At 42.1% G+C, this 23,808-nt stretch overlaps 1 protein-coding gene across 4 annotated transcripts in view; it reads left to right on the forward strand.

Moving 5' to 3' along the window:
- The window catches only part of WWC2 (WW and C2 domain containing 2), a 142,230-nt gene that overhangs the window by 38,721 nt on the left and 79,701 nt on the right, over window positions 1-23,808 (forward strand). For 3 of the 4 annotated variants that reach the window (XM_039542123.1, XM_039542127.1, XM_039542125.1), the window contains exon 2: window positions 5,522-5,631. The exons of the other annotated variant lie outside the window; for it this stretch is intronic. In XM_039542123.1, coding sequence (XP_039398057.1) covers window positions 5,522-5,631 — 110 coding nt within the window. The remainder of the gene's footprint in view (window positions 1-5,521; window positions 5,632-23,808) is intronic. 4 annotated transcript variants of the gene reach the window in all.

The raw sequence follows: 23,808 nt of genomic DNA on the forward strand, positions 1-23,808 counted from the left end.
CTTTGTTCCTCTTTCTAAAAGGAATAGACTCTCAAGTTTAAATTCTCATGTGTTGTCTTAACTCTTCCTGCCTTCCCTCTGCCCCCTCTCTCCCCAATTGTCCATGAAAGAAATATCAAATTTTCACTTCCCTATATTTTGTGGAGGGGGCTGGCAAGATCTTTAGAGGATCTGAAGAATTGTATTACAAGTTTTCCCCTTCCTACATTATAGAGATTGGGGGAGGGGGAGACAGAAGAGGAGGGAATATATTGGTAGAGAAAAAGCTAATCTTTTTTTAAATGTGGGCAGATGCATTTGAGTCTGAACACCAAAAAATCCACCCTTCTTACTGAAGCAGTTTTTGCTAGTGTAACACCATTAGCTTTCTTGCGATAGCAGCTTTGTGACTGCTCTGTTGAGTTAGAGGTGTCCTTGAGGAAAAAACCCTGTAGCCTTGTGTGTGAGTCTTGATTTGTGTAACCTAGTTTTGTTAAAAACTGTATTTGCCAAGGTCTGCTCCGTCACCTGCTTTACATTTCACTGTCTCTTCGTGTGAAAAATGAATGCTTTCCTCTTTATTTCAGTAAAAGGAGCTATTCAGTAGTCTGTTGTTTTTTGTCAGTGAAGAGACTTCTCCAAAATTACTACTTGCTTAGTGTGTGCTACCAGTAAAATGAATGGAGGCCATACTTTTCTGCAGAGAGAACAAATGCGAAACTGGAACTTGTTTGTTTGTGTTTAGTGCACAAAATTCTCTCTACCATAAAACACATGGCCTGAAGAACCTTCTTGAATGATGAGGCTAAGAGTAAATTTTGAGTTAAGCAAGTTTTGGAAAGAACATTTTCTGTAATAAGGCTGAAAATAGCTTTGTCCAATTAATGCTAGCAGTTAAATCCTATTCAAAACTGACTCAAGCGGATCAGTTATTGAAAAACATTTGGAGGAATGGGACATAATTTTCTACTGTAGACAGAAATTGAAATTTTGAATAAACCACTCTCCAATGAGAGACAGTTCTGTTGCCAGTTATGACTGCTCAGGAATGTGCGCAATCTGGTACAATGCGTACAGTTCTATGTAGGTCAGCATTAAGCAATAATACAGCGATACTGCCATTTCACATGGCAATGCCAGTGTCTGAACAGGCTTCTCTAGATGAGAACTAAAGACCCCAATTCAGCAAACCACCCCATTCAGCGTAGTACCGAGTTGGGGCCTAAATTGCTGAGAAGAGGCACTTATGTTGAGTAAAAAGCTAACAGAGCAGATAAATTCTCCCATTTCAAAATCCCATCACATATCCTGTCCCAAGACTGTAAATGCTCCTTCCCTAAACCTTGCTGCTTGTTTTTAAACCTAGTTTAGAAAATATATCCATTAAATAGAATGAAACTAGTCATCTCTTGCTTTGCTGGCTTCTGCTCCCTGATACTTTTTTTAGTTTATGGTGACAACAGTACTAGGTGGCTCAGAGCTGTGTTTAAAACTTTTTTAAAGGAAAAAGTATTTTTTCCAGCTTCAGTCACATTTTCTAAAATGGGATTGAACATAGTCTGAACTTCCCTTTTAAGTTGTGCGGCCACTCAGGTGGGGAGAGGCGCCTCTCTCCCAGCCCTGGGGCAGCCTGCACCTCAAACCTCTATCCCCAGCCCCACCCCAGAGCCTGCACCCTCAGCTGCAGCCCTCACCCCCCTTGCACTCCAACCCTCTGCCCCAGCCCTGAGCCCCCTCCCACACTCCTCATCCCCGGCCCCAACCCTCTGTCCTAGCCCTGAGCCCCCTCCTGCACCCCAAATCCCTCATCCCCAGCCGCATCCCAACACACTGCTCCAGCCCTGAGCCCACTCCCACACTCCAAACCTCTCGGCCCCACCTCCACCAAACATCACCTCCATATTGGTGCACATAACAAAATTCATTCTGCACGTGGATGTAAAAAATTAGAGGACACATTGGTTTGTCCTTTTTACACTAGCACTTAAGCTATTTTTAATACTGATGCAGGGAGACATCACTGAAAACCACTGAGATTTGGTTTCATTAAGTCTTAAGAACCTTTTCTGTGCTTGCCTTGTTCAACAACACCGGGTTCTACTGCAGTTACAATAATGAGGGCGCTATTCTTTTGTCCCTTAATATGGGCAATAGTCTGTATATTTCTTCATTGCACTTCACGAAAAAACCTGAAATATATTTCCTTCAAACCCATTGACTCGCATAAGCACCTTTGGTATTAAAAAGGCTTTATCATACAAAGCTATTACAAGAGCAGGAATAATCCAGGACCACGTCAGAATTTTAGAAAACTTCCCAACTTGGACTCAGCAGGGTCCAGTTAGCCTGAGTTTCAGTTTATTTGTTAAAAGTTTCTAACAATTTAGTTTGAGCTTCTACCAATAGGATATGCTCCAAACCTTGTAAAGAAAACAAAACTGTATAAAATGTAGCCGGGAGGTGTTTATTGATAGAACTAATAAACCTGCTTCCTTTTTAAACATGCATCCCTCCTTTAACTATTTATATCCGATCTACAATAGACTTCCAATATGAGGGTCCAGTTCAGTTTTCAGAAAGAACACTTAGCACCACAAATATTGTAGTGTCATCTCCTGTGCATGAACATCAAGACTATAGTCATCTGAGTATGTTTCCAAATTGTGGCACCTGAACCTCAAAGCTGGATAGGATTATTTATATTGTATGTGCATGTACATGAGCAGCTCCAATTAACAATATATATAAGATTATCAGTGATTCTGGGCACCAGCAACATAACTTGATATAACTGAGGATTTTCACATTTTTTAAAATTTGAGTGACATTTCATTTGAACTACTCAGTAACTTTACTTTGGCATAGCTAAAATAACTGGCATGCTTTATTTTTTAAAAAAACAAAAAAGCCAGCCAAACAAAAAAAAAAATTTCCTATGTGAAATGAGTACCACATCAGGGCAGTGGTTCAGTGTGCACTGCAAAATGACCTTGCAAATCTAATAATGCTGGTCTTAGGACCAAGATAAACACATAGGTACCTATCCTGCCACATCTAGAGCCACTACTGGGATAGGACAGGGTTCACCAACAAGCCATTCATGGCTTGTTCTTCTCTGATTGTGGAGTTCCTGCCCAACAAGTGACCCTTCTAAAAGGGTATCCCTATCTTTTCTCAGTTAGATTGCATAGGTACCCACTGCAAACATCTTTGCATACAATGAGGTGGGTACCAGTGCCAGGGCTTTCAGAGATTCCTTTTTAAAGCACTGCCTACAGGTGTGCAAAAGGTTCACAACGTTTAGACATTGTAGTTGCTGGCCAGTTATTGTCTGGAAAAGCAAGGATAACAACTGCTTTTTTTGGACAAGGAAATAATACCAAGGACCAGCTGATTTACAGAACTGGGTGGGTGAAGGAGAGAGCGAATGAATAGTTTGGTGTGGGAATGCAAATTCTGTCATTTTCTAGGGCTAGGCAGGTGATAAATATTGTGCCATCTCTTTTTTAAAAATTACAAAAGAGAATTGACCGCCATTCTAATAGGCAAGGTTATTGCAAACAGGTTCAGATGGTCTGAACAGGTGAGATTTTTGCAGAGTAGCTTAGATGATTGGTTTACACTGGTATCAGTAACCGCAAGTCAGTGTGACAGGAGTATCATCTTTTCTAACTGTGACCTATGTCATGGAAATTACGTTCTCTCTCTCCCAGCCCTCCTGTGTGTTGCGCCTTTTATTGCATGATGTCAGAAGCAAACACACTCTGACAAATATGGATCAAATGAACTCATTGAATCTCTTTTTTGGAAGTGAGTCTAGCAGAGAGCTAGAAGTAGTGGTCATAGTGCTGCCAAATTTACTCCAACTGTAACTTTTGAGAACTAGATAAGTGATTCAAGCACATGAAGATCCAGCTCAAGACAGAGTACTAATGAATCCTATAGAACTTCTTCTTGCCCTTCTTTTAATACCATCCTTTTGCCTGGTACAATAACTGAAAGCTTACTTTGAATTGGCCTACTTCCTGTTTCAGGCAGTGAGTTCACAAGAGAAAAGACTCTGTATTTGAGTATTTGGCACCTTCTGTCTAGCACTTTATAGGTTCCTATGGTATGAGGTGACAATAAACAAGACTCGGCACACCACTTCGGAAAGGTTGCCTACCCCTGATTTAAGCAATGCACAGAGAGGAAAGGAAGTCAGTGATGAGTGAGGAATATGTAGACTTTAAAAATGTAATCCTACTGGAGCTTTGATGGTGTGATGGCATCCTACAGAGTTCCTCAGGCCTTGGCCTGTGGGTCTAATTAGGAGATTCAAGGCTGCTGCATCTTGAGAAGAACATTTTTCACATTCTGGTCATGTCTACGCTAACAATTTTTACCTGTTAGCAGTGGATGCAGCTTCACTGATGCACTAACCAATGAAAGGGCTAATGCATTCAGGACACATGTTTGTTCTTACCACTGTGACATGAAACCCTAGGATTTCTGGTGGTAAAAATGTTTGTGTCCTGCCTATGCTAGCATTTAAGCAGCTGCTAGCACCAGTGCAGCTACACCTGTCACTAATAAAGAATTTTTAAAAACAACAATACTGGTGTAGACTCTATTTGGGCTTGATCAGACTAGCACTGAAGTCAATGGCTACTGGATCAGGCCCCTATGACTGTAGATAAGTCTTATTTCCTCTCTGAGATGGGGAAAGGGTATGTGAATTGTTTCAGTAAAATCCCATTTGTGAAGACATGCCCCCCTCCCTTTTTTTTTTTTTTTTTTTGGATAGGCTGGTAAAGTCACCTTGCTCTGACTGCTGATACACAATATACTGACTTCAGTATTCTTCAGTAAGAAGCCTTATATTGGTGTACTTATGGCCCTCATCACTGCAGCATGCATTGTGAGCTTCCGAGAAATTTTAATTTTGTGGGCTGCATGCACACACACTCACTCTTATGATTTAGACATTTCTTCTAAGATTTAGTAGTCTTACTTCATGTTGCCACTCATGCTTCCAAGGATATATGTCCATCAGAACAGGATTACCTGTATGGTACACCATGTGAAGTTATTTTCTGCTCTCTAAATTTTCTGTGTGGACACTGGGGAGAAAGGATGATTTTATGATTAAAGCAGAGGACTGGTACTTTGGAAATCAAGGTTGAAAGCGTAGGTACTCCCACTTACAAGAGTCAAGTAGGAGAGTGGATTTTTCAAGGTGTTGGCTGCTGCTGCTGTTTAATTACTGGAGAGTTTGAGGATAACATTACAGTAGATTTCTCAATCAAGAGTGCCTAGGCTAGGCAAATTTTGGGGATCATTTATCTAACTTTGAGTTAATATAGTCAGAAGGATATTCTTGGAAACTCATTCAAGAACTTGAGGTTATTTTTCCATGTCATTTGGCAACTTTTCTTCTCCTTTCCTCCTACTAGCCCTCTATAGCAATCCTTAGCTTCTAATTATGAACAATAGGGTAAGGTCCAGAATTTTTCAAGAAAAAGCCCATTGCTTTAATTGCATTACTCTAATTTGTTTTTAGGTTAACAAAGCCTTTGTCATTTGCGGATTGTGTTGGTGATGAACTACCATGGGGATGGGAAGCTGCATATGATCCTCAGATTGGTGTCTACTATATCGATCACATAAACAGTAAGTGTTTTTGATCTGTTTTATTGATCATATGAGAAGGCTTAGCTGCATTAGACTTTCTTCTCCTAAAGGAGGAGTAGGAGTGAGGAAGGATTTTTTTCAGACCTGTAACTCATAGAAAGCCTGTTCAGTGCCTTGCTTAAAAAAAAGTCCTTCCCTCATCCCAAAAACGCAAACACGCTTTCCTGTTAGTATGTATTTTTTCTGAGAATGATACTGGCTCAGAACTAATAAAAAGGCTCAGTCTTCTAAGAACTGCTGTGGAAGAAGTATACTGCTCAGATGTGTACAGTAAGTAGAGAAGGCTTAGTATTCTTAAATAAGCATCTGCTGTTGGACTCAAATAATTGCCAATTGGAGGCATAATGTAGGACATTTTGAGTCTTTTGAACATTCAGTAATTCACAGTAAGAGAGGAAATCTTAGAAGAGGAATGAAACATCAGCTTCAATCTAATGGCAAATTGAACCAATGAAGATTAGCTGGTATTGGGTAGAAGTGCTTACTCAGTGTAATTTCCAAACCAGGACTGGCAAACATACTGTAGTTTTAAGAACAACATTCTTTTATAATAGATTCTGTGCTGCAAATTATTTCATCTACAGTAATTTGGAAAAAAATTAAGCCACTGGAAGTAATTCATCCTTCATGTGACTCCACTGGCTGCATGCAATACGCTTACAGTAGGGACCTATGTTGGTATAATAGGACAGTTACCCCTACCCCTTACATTTTCAGAGTTGCATTGGGTTATGTCTAGATCCTAAACAACTTTTTGAAAATTTAGGAATCTAATGTATATTAGATTTGTATAAGTAAATATTTTCCCATAAGTATTTTTGTCTTCTGTGCTTTTCCATTCCTAGCTGTTCAATACTGAATGATGCCTTCAGCATTTTCACAAAAAGGCACCTTAGCATCTAAAATGTGCATATTGTGCCATTTTAAAAGTCTCTTGTGTAACCAAGTAAAAGAGAGCAGAGATTTCTCACTTGTCTTTTATTATGGTTTAAATATTTCTAAATAAATATATTTCTATAAAAGTAGGGAAGTATTTTACCAAATCTGCTCTTCAGAAGCAAGGAAGGAAAAAAATACGTTTCTAAAACTAGAGCAACACTGCTGGAGCAAACTTGTCTTTTTCTCATTCATTTCTCTCTCTATAAGACTTTTGGCTTTGGTTGTTAATGTAATTTAAAAAAATCAGAATATGGAATTGTTAATGATTTTTAAAAAAACAGTGCCACTGAATCCAAATTAAATATACTTTGAGGGAATGCAAAATATTACTACTACAAATCCCATTATACAGCCCAGTGCACAACTTGTGGTGCGTGTCAGGAATTTCAGTGTGCATGCTGACATGCTTATAAACTTGGATTTTCAAAAATGACTAGTGAGATTTTGAGTGATTTAGATTTCTGGATGCCTAATTTTCAAAAAGCTTGAATACCACCACTCTGAAAATCATGCCCCTTTAAGGTGTTTCAAGTTGGACATCAATTAACAATTGAGGCATTCAGAATCACTAGTCACTATTTTAAAAACTTCACCTTTAAAAAAAAAAAGTTATGGTTTCTTTTTATAATCTGTTTCTGTACATGGACAGAGGCCATGTTGTTTATAAGTGCTACTTTGCACTTCCATGGGAACTTAGAGGTGCATGGTTTTGCTTTAAAATTGCCACGGTTAGAATTCCTGAGACATGAATATTCCCACTTGCCAATTATAACAGGTTATAGAAGTATTGTGTGTTCCTCAGCTGTGTACATGCTTATACTTTCCTGTGACTGCAACAGAATAGAAGTATTTTTAGCTAACTTCCCTTTTTTGTAAGTGTATTTGATGGATGGTAATGGAATGCAGATAGGTGTGTTGGGTTTTTGTTTAGTTAAACTATTTGTTTTTTTTGGTTTTTTTTTTTTTACCCATTGTTTGGGAGTGAGAGATCTGACATATACAGCTCTGTTGTATTAATCTAAGTTACCTTGTTGCAATTTCAGTGAAATTTATCAACTTTATGGTATGTTGGAGAGCAGTAGATGTTAACTATGTGGCATGTATGAGGTGGTGTTCTGAAGAGAGCTCTCTTTGTCTGAGTCGCTGGGAGGTAAGCTGCCTCTGATAAGGGTCAGAGGCAGGTCATTTGTCTAACATGCCAAACGTTGAGATTATAGCTTTAATTCACCTGATTGGAATGAATGTGTTACTCTGATGCTTTTGAAATAAACAACGGTATAGGGTGGTTAATTGCAAAAAGTACCACCATTGTTTGCTCCTGTTTGCTGCATCATCGACAGATGGTTGGGCTGTACTGCCCAGAGTGGAATTCTTGAGTCTGTCTTAGACTTGTTGTTCTAGTTTATCTTCTGTTCTTTCATCCGTACTAATCATGGATTTTGTCTGTGTCATTCTCCAAGTGTCATACGATAAAAGAAATGCATTTTATGAATGGGGGGGGGGAGAGAGAAGAAATCAGACACTGGCTAGTTGAGAGTACAATTGGTCTCTGGCTAATAGGTGTGATAAACGGGGATAAGAACCCACCAGTGACAATACCATGGGGCAATGTCTTGGTAAGAGTCCACAGGGAATGGGCAAAGTCACAGGGATTCCTACCAAGCTGCTGGCTGTGGAGTTTGTTTTGAAGCTCCGCTTTAAGTATTGGCCTCTGAGTAGGAGGTGTCTTTTAAATGTGACTCCACCAGCAGCTGAGAGACGGTGCAATCTCTCCCATACTGCCCCCTCTAGCTTCCTTGATTCTGCAGGCAGGAGGGAGTTGTCCACTGTTCTACTACCCATCCACCCTTTGTGTTTTTTGTTTTTCCTTGCATTATCCCGCTATTCTACCTGCTCACAGCTTTTCCCCAAATAAATTAAACATGATTCTTGTCAGTTTCTCAGCTGGCCCCAGGGTTCTGAGTAACAGTAGTAACAAGCAGCAACAAGATAGTGAGCACCTGTCTAGACAATGGGATGGTGTGTTTGCCAAACCAGAAGACAGTATTATACTAGTTCAAGTAATGATGGTTTCCTTAACAGCTATAAAGGATGGGAAATTTACAGTGGGATTTTCAAAAGAGCTCAGCGTTGGCCTCAGTCTGCTCCCAGCGATGTCAATGGTAAAACTCCCGCTGATTTCAATGGAAACAGTGCTAGGTCAGTGTTGAACACTTATTAAAAAAAATTCATGGGATTTTCAAAAGAACAGTTTAAATGCTACAAAAATCGATGGCTTAGACCAGGAGTGGCCAACCTGAGCCTGAGAAGGAGCCAGAATTTACTAATGTACATTGCCAAAGAGCCACAGTAATATGTCAGCAGCCCCACATCAGCTCCCCGACCCTGCTCCCAATGCCTCCCACCAACTGGCAGCCCCGCTGATCAGCGCCTCCCGCTCCCTCCCCACACCTCATGATCAGCTGTTTCATGGTGTGCAGGAGGCTCTGGGGATCAGGGCGGGGGAGGAACGAGGGCATGGCAGGCTCAGGGGAGGGAGTAGGATGGGGTGGAGTGGGGGCAGGGCCTGTGGCAGAGCCAGGGGTTGAGCAGTGAGCCCCCCCCGGCACATTGGAAAGTTGGTGCCTGTAGCTCCAGCCCCGGAGTTGGTCCCTGTACAAGGAGCCGCATAGTAACTTCTGAAGAGTCACAGATTGGCCACCCTGGCTTAGACTTTTGTCTCCCCTGCTCCACACATCTACTTGCTAGGAAGTATTGGGAAGCAGGAAATATTCCATACCAGTGGTGGGCAACCTGCGGGCTGCCCACCAATGCTCCATACTTCTAGATAGCAACAATTTTCACCAAAGTGTGTGGGTTTTTTTAAATTTTAATAAAAATTATTATTGAAATGGGTGAGATCAGGTTGGGAATATGTCATACTGTGTCTTTCTTTCTTGTGAGTGTGTTGTGTTTTTTTGCACACCCCTGACTGTTGTAGCTATGCCAACTTAACTTTTGAGTTATTTTCAGACCAGGCCTCAGATGTTATGTACAATTGTAATAAGTATAATAAACTCAGCTAGAAATAAGATTTCCAATTTGTGTGTCCTTTTAACACCCAAAATTAGACCCTGACATTGCTATAAACAGTGATGGATATGTGTGGGGTCACTTTGCCTCTTGTTTCCTACATCTACCTCCTCAAATTTTGGTATTAAGTGATTTTTCAGGTATCCTAACAGAAGGGTCTTCATTTCCTTCTTTCTTCCTGAAGTGACTGTATCAAGCATATTCCCTGAACTGAGTAGAAGTCAATTATTCCTGAGGGAATTCTGCACCAAAAAATTAAAAATTCTGTGTTTAAAAAAATAATAATTCTGTGCACAATATTTTAAAATTTGCAAAATTCTGCATATTTTATTTGTCAAAATAACACAATATAATCATGCCAGTTTACATTATTTTGGTAATTTATTTCAAAATATCTGTCAGCAAGTATGTCTGTAACAAAACAGACCAAAAAAAAAAGATTCTGGTAATTTTTTGACAAATAGATTCCTTACTGGGCATATTAATACAGAACTTTGAGTAATTCATTTAATTTACAAAACAGAACTGTATTTCCTATATCCGTCAAAAGCAGTGCAAAGGCTTGTGAGTGTCAGGAGTAATGGAGGAGCTGAGGGAGATGGAAGGAGCATGGAGGGTTGTTGAGCGTGGGTGGAAAAGTATGGAATTGGGTTTATTTTGGGTGGGGAGGGAGGGGCAGGATTGTTGGGGAGCCTCCCCCATGCAGACCCTGGCTGATCCCAAGCCTCTCCCATTCAGTCAGGCATAGGGTGACCAGCTGTCCGGTTTTTAAAGGGACAGTCCTGTACTTAAACCCTCCTGCAGATGTCCCGACTTTTTTTCTTAAAAATGGGGAAATTGTCCAGTATTTTCTGTCTCTCTCCCCTTTTCCCCCCATCAGTACTGGCAGGTCCTACTTCTGGCTGGATCCCTGCTCGCCAGCCACCCACCCACCAGCAGTGAATGGAGGTCCGGGGGTCGCCGATGAGTGTGAGTGTAGAAGGCTGGTGGCAGAGCGAAGATGCAGCGTGCAGGGCTGGCCGCTTTCCCTGCTGGTCCATCAGCGCAGCCCCCGCTGCGTGCTGGCTCTAGAGCAGCAGGGCTCCATCCCCTGTCCCGTTTCCGGCCAGCGCTGGTGTGTGCGGGAAGGCACCAGGCAGCGGAGGGTTACATGTTGCCTCTGCTGCCCACCCATTGTCCCTTTATGTGCTCCCCCTCTTGCTGTCCTCTGCCTGCTTTGCCCCTTCCCAGCCCTGCTGCTCCTCCAGATCTCCCCTGCCCCACACACACACTCCCAGCGCTGTGCAGGGAACCAGCCCGGTCGGTCGGAGTGCTCAGCTCACTAACAGCTTGGCCGGCAGGTTTCTTCCTTCCCCCACTGCCTCTGGCTGGGCCTGCACTCTGGGAAAGCCCAAGACCCTCCAGCCTGGGATGCTGGCCAGGAGGAGTCGAGCCCTGCATGTGCCAAAGCCCTACACAGCACTGGCATGGGTAAGCCTCTCTGCCCCTCAGCTAACTCTGGAGTGGCGACGGGGCGGGAAAGTGATTTCCAGCCTGTTTCTGCCCGGACCCTGCAGGTTCCACAGCAGTCACCTGAGCAGGGGCTTAGCATCCTCTTCACCCATCCCTCTTCCCACCCTGGGTCCTGCCCCCAGGGAGCACAGGGCTGCTCTGTCCCCACCCTCCCCTGTTGAGCCACCTCTCTGATTGGGTTTGCTGAAGCCCCTGCAGTCAGGTTCCCTGGGCCCTGGTGCACAATGCATCCTTGGGGCTTAACCCCTTCCTGCCTGCTCTGTAGGCTGGGAACAGAAAGTGACTGGGTTATGTCGTTAATCAGCAGCAGCCTGGAGGTATTAGCTGCCTTTCAACACTGTGTGGGCAGGAAGGAACAAGCTTCTTCCAGCCACATAGGTTGGTGCAGGGGAAGAGATGAGCTCTACAATGACAGGGGGAAGGTCATTCCTTCCCCCCAACCCCCTCCTCCTTTCCTGCAGCTGGAAGCAGCTCCCATCCCTTCCCTCCCACATAGTGCTGAAAGACTGATGCTGGCCACATTCTGGTGTGAACCCTGACAGAAATATGGGAAGGGGGCCTGAGACCCTGCATCCTCCCCTTCACATGTTGCCTCGGAAAGATGCAGTGCCAGGTACTAGGAGAGGTGGGTCCATCCCTGGGGTCCAGCCAGGCATGGAGGGCAGAGAGCACTGGACAGAGAGGGTCCAGTTGGTCGGTCATCCCCCCTGTGTGAGAGAGGTGTATGCGAGTGTCTCTCACCTCTCCCTGTGTAGGGGGGTAGAGGTGTGCATCACTCCTCCCCATGTGAACCCTAAAGCCTTAAAGATAAGAAGGTAAATAAAAAGAATTCATCTACGTAGTATTTCTTTTTAACAGGGGCTCAGTCAACTTCATGTTTATTTGTACTGCATAGTTCTGATTGATTGTTGTTGAACTTGCTTGAATGCAAGTAATTTTACCAGGTGTTCTGTATTCAGCATAGGGAAATGTGGTCATCCTAGTCAGGCACATCTCCCCCATTCCCGGACCCCTCATCCCAGTGGGTCCCTGCAGCCTCCTCCCCCATCTCCATTTGTCCCTGCAGCCCCCTTTGCCTGTTCCCATTGGCCATGCACCCCACTCCCATTCAGCCTCTGACTCAGTGCTGTCACCCCACTAGCCATTCTGAACCCCTGTCTGTGACCCCCCAGCAGCCCCATGTGCCCCACTCTGTTCTAACCTGGCTCCACGGGCCAGGTGCTGTGATGAACTTTCTACCCCTTGGGGAATTCTGTGCCACTGCGCACACGCAGAATTCCCCCCCCCTCCAAAATATACATTCTGCCCCAGAAGTGCTGCAGTTCCATCTTTTGCCCACCAAAGGCTACTGTGGTGCCAGAACAGCCTGCTGAATTCATGGTGTTGGCTGTTCTGGCACCACAGTGGCTCTTGTGGGTGAAAGGCGGAACTGCTGCACTTGTGGGGCAGAATATATTTTCTGCAGAAAAAAAATAAAATTCTGTGGGACACATGAATTCTGCACATGCACATTGGCGCAGCATACCTCCAGGAGTGGAATAAAATGAATTTCACCCCAAAATACCAAAAAATCATTTAGTCTGGTTTGAATGCTCAAACCCCCTGAAACTTGTGTTAGATTAGGAAACCAGTTAATTCCCAGGTATATGATTAACACCAGGGAACAGGCTAGTTGCCTAGGGTTTTCTGGGGCCGCTGGGAAGGGACTCTGGAGTCGAGCAAGTTCTGCCTTGCTTTCACTCTGCCTGGAACTTCCCTTTACTCCATATCCTGCACTCCCACAGGATCCACTTCCCCTGCTGACCCCGGGTCAGGAGCCAGCACGGGGGAGAGAGTTTGCAAGAGGAAGTCAGGCTGGTACTGTAAAACAAGCAGTGTCAGACTGGGCACCGTTTGATGGGACAGGCCTATGGGAAAGGTAGGGAGGTTGGAGTAGCTTTGTATGTTAAATTTTGGGAGAGCAGGAATTGGGGGATGGGAAGTGGGGAGTTTGATTAGGAGAAGCTGAGGAATATATTCTGTGTTGCTCCCGAGGATCAAATCTCCATTATCTAGGCCCAGTGGTAGTCCTGTCCTTAATGTTGCTCCCACTTTCCCCAATCTGTTTATAGATAGAAGCTTTAATTTTTTACACTGTCTCCATGCTTTTGATGGTTTAAATTAGGACGCCATGTTTTCTCAGTGCATCTTTGCTTACATGAATAATGTAGGTTATTTGCTGTGTTCAGAATTCGATAGCTGTTTTTCCCCGCAAGTGCCTTTTACTTTCAAATAGATGTAGAGTATTTCATCCACCTTTTAGTTTCTTCCTTTCCCCATTTATAATTTCCACAACTCTTCCCTAATTCTCTTAAAAACTAGAGTTGGGCGGAGAGAGGCATTCCATGTCATGGGGGATTTTGATACTATGGAAATTTTTGTTTCTTTTCGATTTGGAACTAAAACAAAGTTCAGAATTTTTCACAAAAGGGGATGGAGCCCAGGCCTGAGGGACAGTCCCCCTGGAGAGCTGCCATACACACTGGAAACCCTGGAGTCCCTGACCCCCAGAGCTCCCCTGGAGCCATGGACCCTGAAAGCCTAGTAGCCCTCCAGGAACCATGCCTTGTTTCTGGAAAAACTTTGTCAAAATCAAAGTCTCCAAAATGTTTAGATTTTGACAAATAACCTTGTCCCGTACATTCATGTGTGTGATTAAGTGATTGTAGCTAGGCACGTCTATGCCATATGCAAAGCTAAAGATTATCTACTATATTTTCTTCTACCTTTTGGCTTTGGAATATGTGCTTAATCATCTCAGTGCTTGTGTGTAGTTGATTGTAATAGTGGGCATTACTATATTAAAGAAAGGAAATCCTCTTTTTAAGGGGGGGAAAAAGCCTTACTTCCTTTTTTTTTTTTTTTTTAAATCTGGAAAAGTAATAACAAATATTTTAAAGCAATTTTAAAAATCCCTTCCACCCTGAGCACAGAGAAGAGCAAATATTTGATGCATAAATAATCGATGTGATATGCAATACCACAAGCCTGGGACAGCTTCACAACACAAGAGAAGTGGAGCCCAGGAAGAGTTGTGTTAGTTAATCACTTACAAGTAGAATGGAAAGCAATCCATTGTACATGCTTAGAGTATTCTGTAATGTAAGTTCCAATCAATTGTATGTCTTCCTCTTCTCTCATAATTCCCTACACAGATTTGTTACACCTCTACATGCCAAAAAGTATTCTATCTAAGTCACTTTTGCCTCCTACTCTGGAAGCATGGAATGTGCAACGCATGGGTTGCTTTCAGTCTCGATTCATCAATAGGGAATAAGAGAATAAAAAGAGTATGGCAGAAGGGAGATAGAGAGGAAGAAGACAGTCAGGGATGGTGCCCCTACTCCTGATCCCTTGCACTCTGAACGTAAAACTCAGTGGAGTTGATCATTCCATCCCCCTGCTGCCTCCTTCATGCAGTTTCAGCCCCTGGTGGTTTGGCTAAACTGCTTGACAGCAGTAACTCAACCTGCAATGTCATGGCAACAGGATCTCAGCTCTTGTCACATTTTTCCAGGCCTTGGCACCAGCTTATGCCTGTGACTGGTTTGCCTACCATATGGAGCCTTGCTTTCTCTCTCCACTAGCCTGGTGCTAATGCATCCACTTCAGGGAAAGGGTATTGGGGGACAGAGGCAGGAATCTTGGAAAGTGAAAAAATACACCTATCCTACAATGAGTCTTCAGGTTCTCACATCTTTTATTTCTAGTAGTTCTAGTGAAAGAATTCTCTGTTGCTTGAAGTATGTGTTCTTGTTTTGAGACCCCACCAAGGGCTGGATCCTGTAAAGCCTCATGCTTGAAGTGTCTATAGTGCTTGCCTCTGAACTCAAGTTCCCTAGAGCCCTGTTACCAGACACGAAGAGAGGACTGGTACACCATGAGCTCAGTGACATGGTTGGAGTTTTGTTCCATGATTCCTAGTAGAAATCTTTGAGTATAAACTTCCTGAGAAAAAGGGATGTGAGTGAATTATTTTAAGTTTATGGGAAGTTGAAGAAAATGGCTGGAGGAGAGGAGACTTGTTTTATCTGTAGGTGCCTAACAGAATGAAGAGGACAAAGGGAAAAATGCTCTGAACACTTTCTCTGCAATCTAATGCTCCATGCTGTCCTTATAAATCATAAACTTCCCCATCCATAAAACTAGTGGAATGTGAATTTATTTTTGTGTGTGACATTTTTATCATTGAGGGATATACTCCACTACTTCATCTTCTGTATTTTAGATAACTTTGAAACCATATTATGTGTTATGACTCTGTGATCTTGAAGGGCCACAGGGTTTTGTCAAACCCACTTGCCTCCGTAACATACTCTGTTTATCTTCTTCTTCAGATACCCATTGAGCAAATGTATCAAATGGAAATGAGACACTATTTCTTTTGAATCCTTTCTCAAAAGTGTAGTTGGGAATCTCCTTTTGTGGCTCAAGTTTGAATTGTGCAGTATTTCACAATGTCAATATTGCTTACATTAAGCTTTTGGAATGTAAACTATAGTGTCCAATATTGTCTAGTAGCATGTTTTTACTCTTGCTGATCTACCCGAAACTAATGCACGTGTGAGGTTGTTTTTTACTATTCATTAAGGCTTCCATCTCAGTTACATGTAATGTTTATTTTGTCAGCTTAGCTGAGTTGAGAAATATTTGCACTGTTTTTAAAAAAGATACTAATGTATTTTTGTCTGATAAACAAATCTACCGGAAATGTTAATCATAGAATTGGGTACTCCCTTTTTAAAATTCATGCATCAAAATAAATAGTATTAAGATAAAATTTATAAATGAGTATTACAACTACTAGATACTATTATGGCCAAGTTGTTTTATCTTGCGATAGTTGGCACCACTTCAAGTGCTTGCTCATGTAGATTCCATGTGCGGTCGTTGGAAATTTTTGCCTTAGTGGTATCCATAGGGTCAGCTGTGGCACCCCTTTGAGTGCTGTGCTCATGTGTCGGTATATCAGGCGCAGCCGGCACTATGTGCTCTTTCAGTTCCTTCTTACCACCCTGGGGTTAGTCGGAGTACCTTTGCTTGCATAGCAAGGGCTAGGGGTTTTGTCTCTACTGACTTAGAGCCTTAGGGCCTTGTAAATAGTTTGTATATAGTAGTTAAGTGTAGTTAGAGTCCCAGTGCAGACTTCGCCCCACATGGGGCATTCTCTGCTCTCCCGGGTTTAAGCCCTGAGTGGACTGTAACAGGCCTGTGCCTGTGAGTGACCTCCATAGCAGCTGCCTCAAGTGAAGAACAAGTGCTGTATCTGTAAAAACTTTCAGCCCAGGACTCAGAGGGAGTGGGATAGTCATTTGCGGGCTCGACTCATGGAGTCTGCTCTGCATCTGGCTTCCGAGCAGTCTCACCAAGACTCGCCAAGTACCTCGGCCACTGTGCGCAGTACACCTCCAGCATCGGTCTCAGCCCGGCACTGCTCTCCATCACGGGTGTCCAAAAAGAAATCAAGGAAGCATGACTCCCCTGCAGCAGACAAGAAGAGTCATGGGTCATCGGGCAAGAGACCCAGTTCGGGCCGCCCAGCCACTCCGTAGCCACATGAACATGCCTCCCTGGTTGTGTAATTTACTGGAGTGTCTTAATCTTCAGGCAACATTTTTTTCTCCTAGGTAAATTGTATAATTCGCTGAGTCTGTACTTTTCTCTTGGTACTCATGTCCACCTGAAGCAACAATCTACCGTCTCTCTGGTATTTTCTTCTGGGAGCCCTAGAAATCTCTCATCTTCTACCTACACAGCTTCCGTCACATCCCTCCTCCATGGCTAATTGCCATATCTCTGGCCAAGGAGAGCTGTATGTGGTTCACACTGGAGCAAGTCAACAGTTCTACTTGAGTATACGAGGGGAGATGCTGAAAACTTATTACTTCCATAGCATTGCTATTCCTGGAATAAAAATGTCCAACTCTCTCCTGTCTACTGTTACACTGTGCTTCTGGTAGATTGTAAGGTTTTAGTATTCTATAAAATAAATAAATATCATCTACTGAAGATAAGGTAACTTCCTTTTGTTAAAGACTTTTTTTTTTTTAAACCAAGACTTGGCAGAGTTACTTTGTAGCAAACAAGAACATAAATATCTGAAGTGAACTAATGAAAAATTGAAATACCTCATGTCCTATGAAGCATTTTGTTTCCCATGCACATGTAATGTGATGTACTGGAGATTTTCTGTTTTCCTTCTGGTTAGAACTTTCTTCAAGAGCAGTTTAACATAAAAGTCCTAGTGTATTGGCACTGAATTGTTATTTGGCCAAATTCTTATCCCAGATTAAGTATTTTGAACCTTGACTGCTGTTGGCCATGAATCCTAGTGTCCCCACTTTGGCGTTAGCACTAAGAACATAAGAACATAAGAAAGGCCGTACCGGGTCAGACCAAAGGTCCATCTAGCCCAGTATCTGTCTACCGACAGTGGCCAATGCCAGGTGCCCCTGAGGGAGTGAACCTAACAGGCAATGATCAAGTGATCTCTCTCCTGCCATCCATCTCCATCCTCTGACGAACAGAGGCTAGGGACACCCTTCTTACCCATCCTGGCTAATAGCCATTTATGGACTTCACCACCATGAATTTATCCAGTCCCCTTTTAAACATTGTTATAGTCCTAGCCTTCACAACCTCCTCAGGTAAGGAGTTCCACAAGTTGACTGTGCGCTGCGTGAAGAAGAACTTCCTTTTATTTGTTTTAAACCTGCTGCCTATTAATTTCATTTGGTGACCCCTAGTTCTTGTATTATGGGAATAAGTAAATAACTTTTCCTTATCCACTTTCTCAACATCACTCATGATTTTATATACCTCTATCATGTCCCCCCTTAGTCTTCTCTTTTCCAAACTGAAGAGTCCTAGCCTCTTTAATCTTTCCTCATATGGGACCCTCTCTAAACCCCTAATCATTTTAGTTGCTCTTTTCTGAACCTTTTCTAGTGCTAGAATATCTTTTTTGAGGTGAGGAGACCACATCTGTACACAGTATTCGAGATGTGGGCGTACCATGGACTTATATAAGGGCAATAATATATTCTCAGTCTTATTCTCTATCCCCTTTTTAATGATTCCTAACATCCTGTTTGCTTTTTTGACCACCTCTGCACACTGCGTGGACATCTTTAGAGAACTATCCACGATAACTCCAAGATCTTTTTCCTGACTCGTTGTAGCTAAATTAGCCCCCATCATGTTGTATGTATAGTTGGGGTTATTTTTTCCAATGTGCATTACTTTACATTTATCCACATTAAATTTCATTTGCCATTTTGTTGCCCAATCACTTAGTTTTGTGAGATCTTTTTGAAGTTCTTCACAATCTGCTTTGGTCTTAACTATCTTGAGTAGTTTAGTATCATCTGCAAACTTTGCCACATCACTGTTTACCCCTTTCTCCAGATCATTTATGAATAAATTGAATAGGATTGGTCCCAGGACTGACCCTTGGGGAACACCACTAGTCACCCCTCTCCATTCTGAGAATTTACCATTAATTCCTACCCTTTGTTCCCTGTCCTTTAACCAGTTCTCAATCCATGAAAGGACCTTACCTTTTATCCCATGACAGCTTAATTTACGTAAGAGCCTTTGGTGAGGGACCTTGTCAAAGGCTTTCTGGAAATCTAAGTACACTAAAAGTTGTAGTAAAAAACAAAACTGTTCAGAAAAGGTATAATAATTCTAGTGGTCAGGAATTTTCTTGGGCAAAATATGGCATCTTTCTGTTTGTGTAATTCTCCAAGTAGAAACCATAAGTGTTGGTTTTTCATGTTATAGAATTTTATAGAAGTATGGTGCATCTCACAGATCTTGAATATTGGAGAAAGTAAGATCCCCAGTTGTTCTTGTTATTAAATAAATAAATATACAAACTGTCCACCTGAAATAGCTTATAATCGAAGCACAATGATTTTAATAAAGATTTCGTAGAAAAAAATATTAACTTTACAATGTGCAAGCGACTTTGCCAAATGAAGCTAAAAACAAATTGTCCGGTTAATTTTAGTTGGTATACAATGATCCTACATTCAGACTTTGTCTCTGCAGCACATATTTTGCAGTATTATGGATTCTGCGTTTGTGTCATGATTAAATAAGTTAAATTAACACTAAAAAGTAAGACAAAGGGCTTTTTATCTAAGCAATGTTTTTTGTCCCTTCCCCCACATATTCCTTGAGAAGTCTGCTGTCGTGTGAATGCTTCTTGGAACCAGAAAAAACTATTAAAAATAAAGTACATCTAGGGATAAATTTTTGTTCATGTCTAGTTGTGCCATTAGTACATTTATTTTATGTATACCTCTACCCCGATATAACGCTGTCCTCTGGAGCCAAAATTTTTTACAGCGTTGTAGGTGAAACCGTGTTATATCAAACTTGCTTTGATCAGCCAGAGCATGCAGCCAATTTCCCCCCCTCCCCCCGGAGCGTTGCATTACCGTGTTGTATTCGAATTCATGTTATATCAGGTCACGTTATATCAGGGTAGAGGTATATTTCCTGTGCCATAAATTGGCTTCATAACTTTCTTTGCAAAAAACAAATGAATATGATGGTGACCAGCTAGCCATCATAGAAATGTAGGGCTGGAAGGGTTCTTGACAAGCCGTCTGGTCCGCCCCTCTGCCCTGAGGCAAGACCAAGTAAATTTAGATCATCCTTGGCAGGCGTTTGTCTAACATGTTCTTAAAAACCTGCAGTGATGGGGATTTCTACCTCCCTAGGAAGCCTATTCCAGACTTATCCCTGGTCTACACTAGGAATTTACATTGGTATAACTATGTCTCAGGGGTGTGGAAAAACCACACCTTTGAGATATATCTACGTATAGATATAGCATGCTGGTTCTGGACCTTGAAAGATGGGTCTCTGGTGATGCAGAAAGTGTTGATATGAAAAGGTAATGCTAAGCTTTTTTTAAGTTATGGGGATTAAAGTTCTCTTCAGTAGAACAGATCCTGCCCACGCTATGCTGGATTCCCTGCCATTCTTTGCCGACGTGTCTTAATCCTGACCTGGAGGAATAGCCTGTAATGGTAAGAGTATAGTTCACTATCCATACCCATTAAGTCCTTGTCTCTAACACAGCCAACAACATTGCTGTTTGTGGTGGAGTGTCTTATGATGTAGACTCTTATCCTCTGGAAGCTGGACTGAAACCCCCAAACTCATTTCACATAAGCTATTGAACAGCTATGGGATGGAAATGCATTTTTTTTGTTGTGCTGGGCTGAATTTCAACTAGTGACTTGGAGATTAGAGGCTCCCTGTGCCATTACCACTTCTGAGAAATCCAGCCCATTAGTGGCATACCTTTAACTGTCCTGATAATATTCCCATGTAAAAGTTTAACAACCGGAAGTCAGGTATGACAAAACCAATTCTCATTCAAGCAAAAACCCTTAGAAGGGTATTGTGGGTCGTCTCAGTGTGAAATTCGCTTTGAAAAAAATGAACCATTAATTTTGAATGTCCCGTGAACATTAGAAAGCATGAAAAAGTAGAGTTACTCACCCAAATGATCACTGCTTCCAGAACTGTAGCATTACATTATCAGGAAAGGGCAATAAACTTTGTCTGTCTATGGACTCCTATGTAGAAACTAGTAAACTGTTATATCAGTAGTGTGGCTCTGAATTTTCACATGAACATACATTTAGCAATGTAACTTCACATAAATATATTTCTTTATCTAATGAGTTGTTGTTCACTCATTTCTAAAAGACCATATAGTGAAAACTAGCCTCTATTTTGAAAAGCATCTTTTGAGGGGATTTTAAAGCCTTATCTACACATGAAGGCTATTCTGGAATAGCTTTTGAGTGGAGTAACTATTTCTGAATAAAATCACATTTATAGTGAAATAGAGTTTCCACTCTAGAATATCTGTGCCGGCCAATTTCCCTGTGTAAATAAGTACCTAGTCGCCTAATCCTGAAGTCACAGAAGGGACCATATTAACAACTTTCCAGGAGGCAGAGGGGCACTTATGAATGCACATATTCTAAAATAAATTCACATAATCATAATGTTGGTTTGTATATGCGGTTTTGAAAGGCAAAAAGAAATTGCTTCATTAAGTTTGTCAGCAATAAAAATCTGCTGCTGATCAGCTTTGTCCTTGTCCTGCAGTCACAAGGACGGGGCTGTAGGCTACCATTTTTAGGACTCTGTGGGGTACAACTGGCCTTGGAGCCACACATTGAGCAATCGTTACTTAAACCTATAGCGCAATTACCTACAATATGCTTGAAGACAAGACCTTCCAATCTTGTAAAATTATTCTCCATTGCTACTAGTGTCACTCTTAAAATACAATTACATCATTGCATCCTTCCAAAAAACAACACAACTGCATTTATCTTATTTGATCGCTGACCCATTCGAGTCCTGTGCTGCATCCTCCTTCACAAGAAGGAACACCGCTGAAAACGCAGCACTCATTATTTTGTGTAAATAGCTGTGGAGGAGGTGTTTTAAAGCACAATAGCAATAATAAATGCACTGGTGGGGACATGTTGCCCATCTGAGGGGAAAAAAGGTATTGATTGGCTTCTTTGTGTGTGTCTGCTGTCTCTGTGGAAAAGAGCAGGTGACTGGATTTTGTGGTTGTGTAGCTAAAGTTAGTTTAAAGAGTGATTCCCTGTTGAGATTGTTGGAAAGCCAACTGTGAATAAAGCTGCCCTGCTTTAATCTTTTATGTATTGCACTTAAGTTTTATGTGATGGGTTCTCTCTCTCTCCTATGCTTGTTTGGTGTATACTTTGCCAGTAGAAGTGCACTACACTGTCGTGTATCTGTATTCGGAGAAGAGTCACCAACATTATATTCTCAAACCTCTCATTAATTTGGCATCTTGTTGTTTTTGTGAATTTATTTAATGAACTGTCTCATTTTCTTTCTGCCTTCCCAGGTATGCCTAATGTTAGCACCAAAAAAGATAAAATTTGAAAGACTATCAAGTATTATTGATAATTATTATCACCAGGGATCTTGCCTTGGAACAGAAGAAGCTTAAGGTCCTGTTTACACTAAAAACTTCAGTCAATACAAATTACTCTGGTGTACAGCTGCTGAAGTCCATGAATCACTCAGGCATCTGTGCACATTTGGCTACTTGCGTCAGCACTGCACCTACTCATCGAGAGTGCTTCTGCTGATGCAAAGTACGGTACACCATGGATAGGTATCCCCGTGTGCCATGCGCCATTGTCCAGTGTGATGCCTTTGGGGAAATTTTCATAGTGTGTTGTGGGGTAGAAATGACTGGTGGGATTGCATCATAATGTAGTTTTTGAGATGATGAGCAGAGTCTGCAGAACTTTCAGAGGTGAAAGGTCACATTCCTGGATCTGTCTGCCAAGCTCCCTCCAGCCCTCCAATGCATGATACCAGAATGACAGCGGAGAAGCGAGTCATGATTGCACTCTGGAATCTTGCAAAGCCATATTGCTACTGGTTTGTGGGAAGGCATTTTGGAATTGGAAAATCCACAGTGGGAGCCATTGCCATGCAAGTGTGTAGGGCTATTAATTATCTCTGCCTATGCAGGACTGTGACTCTCAATATGCCAGACACAGTGGATGGATTTGCATCACATCTCTGATTTGACACCAGCCCACCTCGCCAGAGAGTACATCAACAGAAAGGGCTATTATTCTTTGATTATGCAAGTACTGGTGGATCACTGAGGATGCTTCACTAGTATCGATGTGGTCTGTTCAGAGGAGGTGCATGAAGCTCACATCTTTAAGAAGGAAGGACTGTTCAGAAAGCTGCGGGTACAGACATTCTTTCCTGACTGGAAATGCCAGTTGTGATTCTAGGGGACCCTGCCAACCCCTTGCTCCCCTGGCTTGTGAAGCTGTACGCTGGCCACCTTCATAGCACCAAGGAAAGATCCAACTACTGGCTCAACAGGTGGAAAATGAATGTGCTTTTGATAGATTGAATGGACACTGGTGGTGGCGTTCACTCACTAGTTTGGATCTCAGTGATTATTCTCAGTGATATCCCAGTGATTATTGCTGCTTGTTGTGTTTTTCATAATATCTATGAGGCAAAGGGGGGAAAAGCTGCTGCCAGGTTGGAGGGCAGAGGTGGAGCAGCATTTAAAGTCAGAAATAAGTGGTTGCGGGAGGCTTTGAAAAAACACTTTAACAGTCAGCCATAGTAGTGTTCTGTAGGCCGGGAGCTTTGGGTGTTGCTCGGAATTGAGTAGTGTTTGCTGTACACTTATAAATGCAGGTGTTCTCCTGAAGACATTAACTATGTGGTGCGTGCCATATGTACATTTACAAGTACTGTTTGCTTTGAGTACCGCTATGCATTCTACAGTATGTATTGGAACTAATAAAGATGATTTTATTCTCCCAAAATTGAACTTTATTGAGTGGGGAAAAACAGGGCGGAAAAACAATATGCAAAAAAACACAGGCAATGCAATATAAATTAACAGTGTGGAACTTTAAAACTGGAAAGGCAGTAAACAATTCCGTCCATTTCAGTGAACACACATAACTGTGGCAAACCATACACCAGCTGTGGTTCTTGCAAGTTAGTATATGTGAAGCTGTGGTTCCCTAG

Source organism: Mauremys reevesii, linkage group 5 (genome assembly GCF_016161935.1).
Source record: "Mauremys reevesii isolate NIE-2019 linkage group 5, ASM1616193v1, whole genome shotgun sequence".
NCBI lineage: Eukaryota > Metazoa > Chordata > Testudines > Geoemydidae > Mauremys > Mauremys reevesii.